General features: G+C 37.5%; 1 protein-coding gene across 8 annotated transcripts in view; it reads left to right on the top strand.

Annotated features, from left to right (window-relative positions):
• The window catches only part of PHC3 (polyhomeotic homolog 3), an 85,182-nt gene that overhangs the window by 56,949 nt on the left and 15,478 nt on the right, over nucleotides 1–12,755 (top strand). For all 8 annotated transcript variants that reach the window (XR_013828348.1, XR_013828349.1, XM_079921696.1 and 5 more), the window contains 2 exons: nucleotides 4,059–4,218; nucleotides 9,784–9,898. Coding sequence is in view for 6 of the 8 variants with exons in the window: in XM_079921696.1 (XP_079777822.1) it covers nucleotides 4,059–4,218; nucleotides 9,784–9,898 (275 nt within the window). In the remaining 2 variants the exon portion in view is untranslated. The remainder of the gene's footprint in view (nucleotides 1–4,058; nucleotides 4,219–9,783; nucleotides 9,899–12,755) is intronic.

The following is a 12,755-nucleotide window of genomic DNA, read 5'->3' as shown; positions in this document are numbered from 1 at the left end:
CTTTCAGTCTGTATGTGTCCCTAGGTCTGATGTGGCTCTTTTGTAGACAGCATATATATGGGTCTTGTTTTGGTATCCATTCAGCCAGTCTGTGTCTTTTGGTTGGAGCATTTAATCCATTTACATTTAAGGCAGTTATCGATATGTATGTTCCTATTACCATTTTCTTAATTGTTTTGGGTTTGTTATTATAGGTCTTTTCCTTCTCTTGTGTTTCCTGCCTAGAGAAGTTCCTTTAGCATTTGTTTTAAAGCTGGTTTGGTGGTGCTGAATTCTCTTAGCTTTTGCTTCTCTGTACAGGTTTTAATTTCTCCTTTGAATCTGAATAAGGTCCTTGGTGGATAGAGTATTCTTGGTTGTAGGTTTTTCCCTTTCATCACTTTAAATGTGTCCTGCCACTCCCTTCTGGCTGTCAGAGTTTCTGCTGAAAGATCAGCTGTTAACCTTATGGGGATTCCCTTGTATGTTATTTGTTGTTTTTCCCTTGCTGCTTTTAATATTTTTTCTTTATAATTAATTTTTGATTAATATGTGTCTTGGCGTGTTTCTCCTTGGGTTTATCCTGTATGGGACTCTCTGCGCTTCCTGGACTTGATTGGCTATTTCCTTCCCCATAATAGGGAAGTTTTCAACTATAATCTCATCAAATATTTTCTCAGTCCCTTTCTTTTTCTCTTCTTCTTCTGGGCCCCCCTATAATTTGAATGTTGGTGCATTTATTGTTGTCGTAGAGGTCTCTTAAGACTGTCCTCAATTCTTTTCATTCTTTTTTCTTTATTCTGCTCTGCGGTAGTTATTTCCACTGTTTTATCTTCCAGGTTACTTATCCGTTCTTTTGCCTCATTTATTCTGCCATTGATTTCCTTCTAGAGAATTTTTAATTTCATTTATTGTGTTGTTCATCATTGTTTCTTTGCTCTTTAGTTCTTGTAAGTCCTTGTTAAACGTTTCTTGTATTTTCTCCATTCTATTTCAAAGATTTTGGATCACCTTTACTATCATTACTCTGAATTCTCTTCCAGATAGACTGCCTATTTCCTCTTCATCTTTTTGGTCTGGTGGGTTTTTTCCTTGCTCCTCCATCTGCTGTGTGTTTCTCTGTCTTCTCATTTTGCTTAACTTACTGTGTTTGGGGTCTCCTTTTCACAGACTACATGTTCATAGTTCCCGTTGTTTTTGGTGTCTGCCCTCAGTGGCTAAGATTGGTTTAGTGGGTTGTGTAGGCTTCCTGATGGAGAGGACTGGTGCCTGTGTTCTCGTGGATGAGGCTGGATATTGTCTTTCTGTTGGGCAGCACTGCATCTGGTGATGTGTTTTGGGGTGTCTGTGACCTTATTATGATTTTAGGCAGCCTCTCTGCTAATGGGTGGGGCTGTATTCCTGTCTTGCTAGTTGTTTGGCATAGGGTGTCAAGCAGTGTAGCTTGCTGGTCATTGAGTTGAGCTGGGTCTTAGCGTTGAGATGGAGATCTCTGGGAGAACTTTCACTGTGTGATATTACGTGGAGCCGGGAGGTCTCTGGTAGACCAGTGTCCTGAACTCAGCTCTCCCACCTCAGAGGCACAGGCCTGACCCCCAGCCAGAGCACCAAGACCCTGTCAGCCGCATGGCTCAGGAGAAAATGGAGAAAGAAAGAAAGAAAGAGAAAGAAAGAAAGGGAGGGAGGAAAAAATAAAATAAAATAAAGGTATTAAAATAAAAATCTTTAAAAAATTATTAAAAATAAAAAACTAAAAAGTAATAGAAAGAAAGAAAGAAGAGAGCAACAAAACCAAAAAACAAATCCACCAATGATAACAAGCACTAAAAACTATACTAAAGAAAAAAGAAAGAGAGAATGGACAGACAGAACCCTAGGACACATGTTAAAAGCAAAGCTATACAGACAAAATCACACAAAGAAGCATACACATACACACTCACAAAAAGAGAAAAAGGGAAAAAAAATATGTATTTAAAAAAAAAGTAAGCGAGCAGCCAAATCAATAAACAAATCTACCAATGATAATAAACTCTAAATAGTAAACTAAGGTAAACATAAAATCAGAAACAAATTAGATGCAGAAAGCAAACCCCAAGTCTACAGCTGCTCCCAAAGTCTGCCACCTCAATTTTGGAATGATTCGTTGTCTATTCAGGTATTCCACAGATGCAGGGTACATCAAGTTGATTGTGGAGCTTTAATCTGCTGCTTCTGAGGCTGCTGGGAGAAATTTCCCTTTCTCTTCTTTGTTCGCACAGCTCCCGGGGCTCAGCTTTGGATTTGGCCCCGCCTCTGCGTGTAGGTCGCCAGAGGGCGTCTGTTCCCGCTCAGACAGGACGGGGTTAAAGGAGCAGCTGATTAGGGGGCTCTGGCTCACTCAGGCCGGGGGGAGGAGGGGCACGGAGTGCGGGTGAGCCTGTGGCGGCAGAGGCCAGTGTGACGTTGCACCAGCTTGAGGCGTGCCGTGTGTTCTCCCTGGGAAGTTGTCCCTGGATCACAGGACCCTGGCAGTGGCGGGCTGCACAGGCTGCTGGGAGGGGAGGTGTGGATAGTGACCTGTGCTCGCACACAGGCTTCTTGGTGGCGGCAGCAACAGCCTTAGCGTCTCATGCCCGACTGTGGGGTCCATCCTTATAGCTGCAGCTCGCGCCAGTCTCCGGAGCTTGTTTAGGTGGTGCTTTGAATCCCCTCTCTTCGTGCACCCTGAAACAATGGTCTCTTGCCTCTTAGGCACGTTTAGAGTTTTTCCCGGACTCCCTCCTGGCTAGCTGTGGTGCACTAACTCCCTTCAGGCTGTGTTCACTCAGCCAACCCCAGTCCTCTCCCTGGGATCTGGCCTCCGAAGCCAGTGCCTCAGCTCCCAGCCCCTACCTGCCCCGGTGGGTGAGCAGACAAGCCTCTCGGGCTGGTGAGTGCTGGTCGGCACTGATCCTCTGTGCGGAAATCTCTCCGCTTTGCCCTTTGCCCCTAATTCTGTGTTAGTGTGTGGAAACTTTTCCTCCTTCACAGCTCCCTTCTGGAGGTGCAGTTCCCGTCCCTATTCTTTTGTCTCTGTTTATTCTTTTTTTTTTTTTTTTGCCCTACCCAGGTATGTGGGGAGTTTCTTGCCTTTTGGGAGGTCTGAGGTCTTCTGCCAGTGTTCAGTAGGTGTTCTGTAGGAGTTGTTCCACGTGTAGATGTATTTCTGGTGTATCTGTGGGGAGGAAGGTGATCTGTGCGTCTTACTCTTCCGCCATCTTGAAGGTCTCCTCCTCCACCTGCATACTTTTAACATTAGTTCCCTTTATTTTTTTTTTATGTATGTATGTATGTATTTATTTTTGGCTACATTGGATGTTCATTGCTGCGCGCGGGCTTTCTCTGGTTGCGGCGAGCAGGGGCTACTCTTCTTTGTGGTGCGTGGGCTTCTCATTGCGGTGGCTTCTCTTGTTGCAGAGCCCAGGCTCTCGGCGCACAGGCTTCAGTAGTTGTGGCACATGGGCTCAGTAGTTGTGGCTTGCAAGCTCTAGAGCACAGGCTCTGTAATTGTGGTACGTGGGCTTAGTTGCTCTGTGGCATGTGGGATCTTCCGGGACCAGGGCTTGAACCCATGTCCCCTGCATTGGCAGGCGGATTCTTAACCACTGTGCCACCAGGGGAGTCGAGTTCCCTTATCTTTAAAATGCATATGATAATGATCTATCCTGAGGAGATAATCCTACAAATAAAAAGCTTTGTGCATGAAAAATAAATCTTAAAAGTTATTGCAGGAAAAAAATATATTAAAGGTACTGGCTCATCAAAATTTATTACTGATTTTTTAAAAAACTTTTTAACCTACCTGCCTAAACTAGGACCCTTGGTTCCATTTGACTGAGACTTTGAAGCATCCGTACTGCTCATGGACTGCAGTATAAAGCATTTATGTTCAGGTTGCCTAACCTTTTCTCAAGGAATAAAGCCCTTAATGAATGGATCTGATCAGTCGTACAAGTAAATTATCACAGATACCATTCGTTTCAAGAGATTTTTAAACTAAGTTGTTTTTGAAAATCTTTTAAAAGATTATTTTATTTTGTTCTGTCTGTCTTTTAAAGGTGAGTCGTTCATCTCTGCTGATTGAACAGCCTGTGAAGAAAAGGCCTATTTTGGATAATCAGGTGATAAATTCCGTGTGTGTTCAGCCAGAGCTACAGAATAATGCAAAGCATGCAGATAATTCATCTGACACAGAGATGGAAGACATGATTGCTGAAGGTTTGTGGATTTTTCTTTAAGATGCCCTTTAACTTTGACTTTGATTGTTTGAAATAAGACATGGGTATTTATTCCACACAGATTTTCACTTGGAAGTATTTACTTTTTTTCTCATATAATGTATTATTTGACTAAAATAGTGGGAAAGCTAATCAGACTCTTAATGGTCATATAATTAAAATAGCAAGATTGGTGTTAATTTGTATACTATCAGTTGGACATTTGAAGGAGTGTGGTTGGGAAAAGCTCCATTATATATGAAACTAATTCAGAATTTTAGGATCAAAACAACCAATTCTCTCTCTTAAGCAGACTTAAGTAAATGACTGTTTTACTGAGTTTGCTTAAAAATTTAGAGCTTCTGGGTTGTTTGGTTTTAGACTTTATGTATTCAGATGTTTGATATCAGGTGGCTATTACAGTTGTGTTAAGGACGTAGTCTTCAATCAAAAGGCGATTAAGTTTGTTCATAGAGGAAAATATCACTAAATCTTCTCAGTGTCAAAGAATTTTTTTTATAGACCTTATTCTAATAGTGAATATTCCATAAAAGTCAAGTGGTAATGCAAAGTGACTTCAGGAAAACAAACACAAATAAATGCAAAAATGATATATTTTACTTTTTATTGATTCTGATCATGGCTCTGCAGTTGATACCATTCAGTTTAATTAAATAGCATTTAATATAGTCAGAGCTCTGTAATAGTGAATTAATTAATATCTGTGTCTAAGTAATTATCCTCAATATATTAATATATTTCATCTAAAATTAATTTATTCATTTTGTAAATATTTATTTAGCATATATTATGTGCCTGTACTTTGCTAAAATTAAGTAAAAGAGCATGCTGGTAAGCAAAATAGATACTGACTTGGCTCACAGTTTTCCTAATTCTTAAGAGGAAGGCACCTCTGTCATTGTGGTAATTTATGAACTGTTGCAAAGTATTTATCACTGTTTTACTTCTTATTTGAATAGCAAAGAGTATGATAGTAGTATAAAATTTTTTTACTGCTAACTTACGTTGAGTTCAATTTGATTTTTTTTTCATTTAAAAGAATGTTAAACATGAAAATTTTCAAACATACATACAATTAGAGAGAACTGTATAATGAATCCCAACTCACCCAGATGCAACATTACCCAATTTTAAACATTATTTTGCCACACCAGCTTCATCCATCCCTTTTGGTTTTTTCTCCCTATGTTCCCCCCTTATCTCTTTCTCTGTTGCTTTTTCTCTTTCCCTTTTCTCCCTTTATTCCTCTGTTTAAAAAAAGATCATGGTTCTTATTGTATTTTGCTAGTACATGCTTCAGTGTGCATCTATAAAAAGTGTACATTTTAATGCTGTGTCACACAAAACAACATTAATAACTGTTTGGTGTCATCTAGTACCTGGTCCATACTCAGATTTCCTCAGTTGTATAATTGCTTAAATTGTATAAATGTTCTTTTATAGTTATTTTGTTCAAGTCAGGATCCAAACAATGTCTACATTTTGCCCTTTGTTGTTATGAATTTAATTTCATTTAATTCCTAAATACTTGCTTTTAGTTATGCATACTATTTATTTGAGAAAATTTTTCATTTGAGATAAAGAGTAGTAAAGATGAATGTGCAGGGTTTTTTTTTTTTTTTTCTTGTCTATAGAATAAGTGTATAAACAAAAGTTTACTAGGCTAATAAGCATATGTAATCTGCTCTCTTGTGTGCACGTATTGGAGAAAAATGGAAAACTGCTTAGGAAGCTTCATAGCATATTTTGTGATGCTCATGGTTTATAATACAATTAAAACATATGCTGGACTATGCTGGAACCTAGAGGAGCTTTTGATCTAGTAGGAAGTAGCAATCTCCACAACAGAAAGATAACTAAGGAGCAACATATGGTAGGTATTAAATGAATTATTATAGACAGTAAGAACTTGGCACGTTAAAACTGGGTGAGATTATTGCCAGTTTGGTGAGTTTTCTGTAGAGATGGGATTTGACCTGGGTCTTGGCTGGTAAAGCATAGATTTAAGATAACAGGAATAACCTTTCAGGTTAGCATACCATGAATAAATGCACAAAAGATGTGCAAGTGCTAGGTAACTTCAGGAGGGGGCAGTGAAGAGTAGACAGTTGGGTTAGAGAAGTAGTGGGTAGTAAGGCAGTCAGATTCTAGCATACTTTGATATTCGACTATGGAGTTAGGAGTTATCTTGCTGTCAAGAGGATGGTTACTGAAGATTTTTTAGGCGGATGACACAAAAAAGAGTGTTTTTGGAAACTCTGCTGGTCACAGGTAGGAGCAGTGTAGAGGTTTGGCATGTAATTGATACCTGTAGTCATGGTGGGAAGAGGAAGACAAGGCAAAGAGTAGTTTTAAAGAACAAGATACCAGAGTAAGGAAAAGGGAGATTTAAAGATGATTAATCTATGCAATGAATAATAAATAAGCCGTAGAGATCTAATGCATGGTATAATGAGTATAGACAACAATATTATACTATAATCATCAACCATGCTAAGAGACTTAAACTTAATTATCCCAGTGACTAAAATGATAGGATAAAAATGTAATGTGATAGAAGTGCTCAATATTGCTACGAAGGCAGTCATATTATAATATATAAATGTATCAAGTTAATGTATTTTACACCTTAAATTTACACACTGTTTTATGTTAACTATATTCAGTTAAAGAAAGATTAATCTATTTCATAGTAGAGATATATTTACTGAAAATGTGTCAAATTTTAAAATACTTCATGATTTCCCAAGGTAATTTTATAAAGTGTTTCTGTTACTGTATACTTCGGTGTTTATGGGAAGTATTACAGGGTGAAATGGTGAGGTCACTTGTTTAGTGGCTTTGGTTGTAGTAGTATATACAGTTTAATTCAGTATGAAAAACAATGTAAGGATTATTCTTTTTTTAAAGGATAAACTATGTCTCTATTTGGACTGGTTCTATAACCAGAATCTCCAACCAAAATGTGATTTACCAAAATATCTTATGTCTTCCCTGGTAAATCATTACACTGATCATGGTTTCTATCTCATTGCCTCTCTTTGCTGCTGATCATCACGTGATCTCAAGTCTTCAGGAAAATTGAAAAGTAACTCCTCCTTGCACAGAAAAATTGGGGATCTCTGTTAGTTAGGATATGTGTTTGGCCACTCCATTAGAGACCCAGAATAATACCTGATGAAATAAAGTTTAATATTCTCTGACATAGTCTAAAGGTAAGCAGTGCAGGGCTCCATTGTGTTGGGCAGCTAAGCTGTCAGTGGCTCTGCCATCCCTAGAACGTTGCTCACATTTCCAAGATAGCTAATCTTCATGATCCCATTCTAATTGTAAGATGGGAGAAAGGGCACTACCTGGAATTTGGTCAGAAACTGGCCACACATGGGGCAGAAACTGTACTTTTTATTCTCAGTGGCCATATTCCTAGCTAAATACTAGGATTTTGTTACTGTGGGAGAACAGTGAAGACTGGATAGTAGGGAAGTGCCAGCTGTCTCTGCCATAGAATCCCATCTTTATTAGCTAAAGCAATAGTTTTTTAAACTTACTTGGCTCTGTAATTTTTTATTTACAAATGTGAAAAAGTAGCCTTGGTAACATTACCAGATTTGTTGAAGTTTTGACCAAATATTAGAACTGGACTTTTTTGAATCTGTTAATATTCCTCTCTTCTTTATGAGAAGTAAAACTGATGTTCTATTTTTGTCAGGTTGTTAACCCTTAGACTATACCTGTTTGGGATCTCCCCTCTCTCACCAGCAAAAACATTTCCTTCTCCTTCATAAGGTATTCTAACCTGTTAATCAAGTGTTGCATATTATTATGTTAATTAATACAAACTTTTGAAATAAAGCTTTCAGTATAAGTCAAAACGGAACTAGTTGACAAATGGGCTCTTTGGGGCTGGATTGGTGGCAGTGGTGGTCGAATGAGAGGTTCTGTCTCCGGTACAGGCTTATCAAGGTCAGATCTGGTTACAAGCATGACAGCGTAAAAGCAATACTCCTGGAAGTATGACACTAGGTCCCAGGGATGTGGTGAGGGGCACAACTGTGTGAAAGCCATCTCTAGGTCATTGGAAGGAGCAGTTTTTACTTTACTTGCTTTGAGACTCTTTTGTTCCTCATTGCTACTAAATAGATGAGTTTTGTTTATGAAGACAGTCTTGAGAATTTCCTTGAGATGATCACTTGCTAGTTTATGATTTGATTGGTCATGACAGTGTATTTGGATGTCCCTTGGAACTTCAAATATTTCACAGTGTGTTTTTTAGTTCTTGCTGCCTTCACTTAATTTAGCACTTTGCTGTTTGCTTCTCCAGTAACACTGGGATAATGTGATGCTTGAATGTACTGAGTACATGTCATCCATGTCTACATTTCAGAGTCCCTTTCTTCATCTTAACAAGTCTTGCTTAAATGAATAACATAGAAAAGCACATATGGAGCTCATAGCTAAAAGCTTTAGTTAGTGGAGTTCTTTTTTTGTATATTTTATGTGACTCAGCATAGGAATCATGATGATGCATGAAAATGGCAAAATATGGTGGATTTAAGAATTTAACAGTTTTCATTGAAGTATTTCTTAAGCACTTATTACAGGTCTTAGTACTCTTAGTTCTTATGTGGAAAATAGGAAATGGAACTGTCACTTTTTTATGCCTGCTACCTATTGGGCATTCATGTAATCTTCACTGCAATTCTTCGGGAAGGGTATTTTAAACTCCAATTTACAGATGAGAAAACTGTGGGTCCTGAAGATTAAGTTGCTTACTTACAGGTGACTGCTGCTGCTGAATACTTGAGGATTTAGGTGGGAAGTTTCTTTGGGGCCTCTGGTATGACTTGAAAGTTATGGATATAGAGGTGGAGGGAAGGACATTCTCATTTAACAGAGAAGCACCCTGACAAAAAGGAGCAGAGGTTAGAAGTTACAAAACCAATGGTGATTTTGAAGGTAAATGTAAATTACTTTGTTTTAATATGATAAAACTAAAAGGGACTGTTTTATAATTACATAAATACATCTTTATATATTCTGTTGTACATTGCAGATCTTTGAGAGTGTTAACTGTTTTAAATGCTCCTCTGAAATCAGACATCAAAATTTTACCTTCTTTTTGGATTCATCCTCATTTTTTCCAGTTAGAAGTGTGTTCTTTGCTATATATATTGTACATAGCACAATGTATCAAAATTCATATACTACCTGATGCTTTTTGAAAGGTAGTGACGTTGTTTTATTTTGCACATTTTAGGTAGGTTGGATTCTTAGCAAAATGAACCTTTAAAAATGTATTGCTTATTTATATAGAGAAAACTCCATAAAATATTTTTATGCAGGAGCAAGAGGGAATTGGTGGAAGTGGTTGTTTTGGGGGGCTTTGCCTTGCCAAAGTGGCTATGGATTGAAAAGTTAAAAGACCATTCCTTTTAAGTTTCCTGGAGGGTCTGAACTCTAGCAGCATCCAACCAATGTAGAAGCTAAAAGAAAATTTGCCACGATTAAAGTTTTGGAAGTTTTTTCTTTGTTTTCTTCTTTTTAGAGGCATTAGAAGAAATGGACAGTGAGTTGCTCAAGTGTGAATTCTGTGGAAAGATGGGGTATGCTAATGAATTTCTGCGGTCAAAACGATTCTGCACTATGTCGTGTGCCAAAAGGTATTTCTGTTCTCTTGAATTTCCTAGAGCACAAGCCAACAACTGCTGTAACAAAACCAAAAAACTTGTAGAGTTTACCATTAGTCAAAACTAGATATTATAGAGGAATGATATCAAATAGGCATTATTTGGAGCTACTTTGCTATTTAGTTGTTAACTTTTGCTCCATGAAAACTGCATATTCATAACACATACAGCATAATCTAATATTGAAGTGGCAATCTTCTGGTGGTAAGAATATGCTTAGGAGAACCCCTCCTGTGAATAGACTACTAGTCCTTAAGGTGTCAAAACAATATTTGTTTTATCAATATTGAAATACCTGGATTTACTTTGTTATATTTTTAAATGTTTCATTTCTTTTAACCATATCCTGTTTATTTTAGGTTTCTAAGTGGGACAGCTATAGCATAAGTTCTCCACATTGTTATATTATCTGACAACAAAATGGCCTGTCTTCTAAACCTGCATTTTCAATAGTAATGTTATAGGTGAATAGTATTACTATCAAAATTTTTAGTATCTTCATTGATCTAGTCGCAAGTTTAGTTTACATTAAAGAACACCCCTCTAATTCTGATTATAAATCCTAATTATAGGTATTTCCCACCAAAGGTGAAGTGTATGCACAGATTGATTATTTTGAAATTTGTTTTCTATTCCAAAAGTTATTATTCTCTCAAAGAATTTAAGAACTTAAAGATTCATCCAGGGAATTTCTTGCTTGAATACATTATTTAGTATGGTGCCCCAAAAATATACTTAGTAAAACTTAAGTTAAATAACTAGTAGAAGTATTTTCCTCTAAAAATGGGTTATTGGTTTTTCAGTTGTCAATCTGTTATTCAGATATTCTTTCATGTTATTGATAGTCCTAATCAAATTATGTAACTCCTATTTTAACTTAGGAGTTTTTCCAGTTTGCATGTACTACAAGAAAGAATAGTGGCTCTCTGATTCTAAGGGATTAAAAACTGAGGGAGAAGGATTGCCTTTCAGAATATCTTAAACTTCTTGACTATTTAGAAATATTTCAGGACATTTAACACACTACGATCACTCTTCTCCCAGAGGTGATTGCTCAGTTGTCCTGTTATTATACCTTTAGGCGAAGCTCTTTAGAGGTTTAGGGGTCCTAACGTAGGAAAATGCAGACGAGAGAAGAGCAAGGAGGAGAGGATAAATTAGGTCTCACCTGAGAACTGCAGTTTACATGTCTGCCTAGCTATCTGTCTAAGATATCTAAATATTTAGGGACTAAATAGCAAGTGTAAAGTTAGTCTCTCTTCTCTGTTCTGTAGTCAGCTAGGAAAGAAGTTTTGTCAGTTGATGTGAATGGAAATCAGAAACCTTTAGAGCTGAGTCCACAGATGAGCATAATGAACACAGGAGGAGCTTGTTGAATTGTTTTAGGGTAAAATGAAGTGACCATCAGGACACTTTTCTTTTTTATATTTTTAGTGGAAAAATAGCCTATTCACTCTCATAGTAGTCCTTCTACCTCCTGATATTTTCATAAAACATAGGTGAGGAAATTCTTGTCATTTCCCTGAAAAATCATCTTAGAGCAAAAGAGTTTTGAAAATAAGAAATTACAATGGCAGTTTTATGTGTAAAAAAAGAGGAACTGTGTATATTTTTCTTAGCCTTTGTGTAGCTTTTCAGAAATTTGTATCTTGGATCATCTCTTTTCACTCTTCTTTCTAGGGAAGGGGTTGGCAAACTATGCCCAGGCTGAGTCCTTTTTGGAGCCTATTTTTATATGGTTCCTGAACTAAGGATAGTATTTAAATTTTTAGGTGGTTGAAAAAGAATCAAAAGAATAACATTTTGTGACACCTGAAAATTACATAAAATTCAAATTTAAATGTTACTAAATAAAGTTTTATTGGAACACATCCATGCTCATTCATTTTTTTTTTAAAATATATTTATTTTGGGCTGTGTTGGGTCTTTGTTGCTGCTCACAGGCTTCCTCTAGTTGCGAGAGCGGGGGCTGCTTTTCATTGCGGTGCGTGGGCTTCTCATTGCGGTGGCTTCTCTTTGTTGCAGAGCACAGACTCTAGGCGTGCAGGTTTCAGTAGTTGTGGTGTGCAGGCTCAGTAATTGTGGCTCGTGGGCTCTAGAGCGCAGGCTCAGCAGTTGTGGCGCATGGGCCTAGTTGCTCCGTGGCATGTGGGATCTTCCCAGACCAGGACTTGAACCTGTGTCCCCTGCATTGGCAGGCGGATTCTCAACCACTGTGCCACCAGGGAAGTCCCCATGCTCATTCATTATTGTCTTTGGCTGCTTTCATGTTACAGTTGCAGAGTTGAGTAGTTGTGCCAGAAACTTGTGTGGCTTACAAAGCCTAAAATATTTAATATCTGGCCCTTTATAGAAGAAGTTTGCCAGCACCTGTTCTAGGGTGTTGGAACTAAGTAAATGGCATAGGACTCTTTTAAGCTGTCATCATGCTTTACAAAGGTCTACATTAAAAAATTTTAGAGTGCTCACTTCGACAGCACATATTCTAAAATTGGAATGCTACAGAGAAGATTAGCATGGCCCCTGCACAAAGATGATAGGCAAATACATAAAGTGTTCCATATTTTAAATATATATATGTTAAAAATGTATATTTAAAAATATTAGACAGTAATCTTTCAGCCAATTTTAAAGAATTATATATATTTGAATTTCCTGAATTCCTGAGACCCATGAATTCCTTCTGGAACTTTGAAATCTCAACTTTACCTTTTCATTCCTTCATTTTAGTTTTATGTGAAAAATATTTTACTAGCCATTTGAGATTTCCCCCTCTCTACTATATTAACCTCTTTTTATTAATCTCTTCAGAAATGATTACCTGGAAAAA

The sequence above is a fragment of the Stenella coeruleoalba genome (assembly GCF_951394435.1).
Source record: "Stenella coeruleoalba genome assembly, chromosome: 5".
In the NCBI taxonomy this organism is placed as follows: domain Eukaryota; kingdom Metazoa; phylum Chordata; class Mammalia; order Artiodactyla; family Delphinidae; genus Stenella; species Stenella coeruleoalba.
This window is presented reverse-complemented; position numbering and strand designations above follow the sequence as displayed.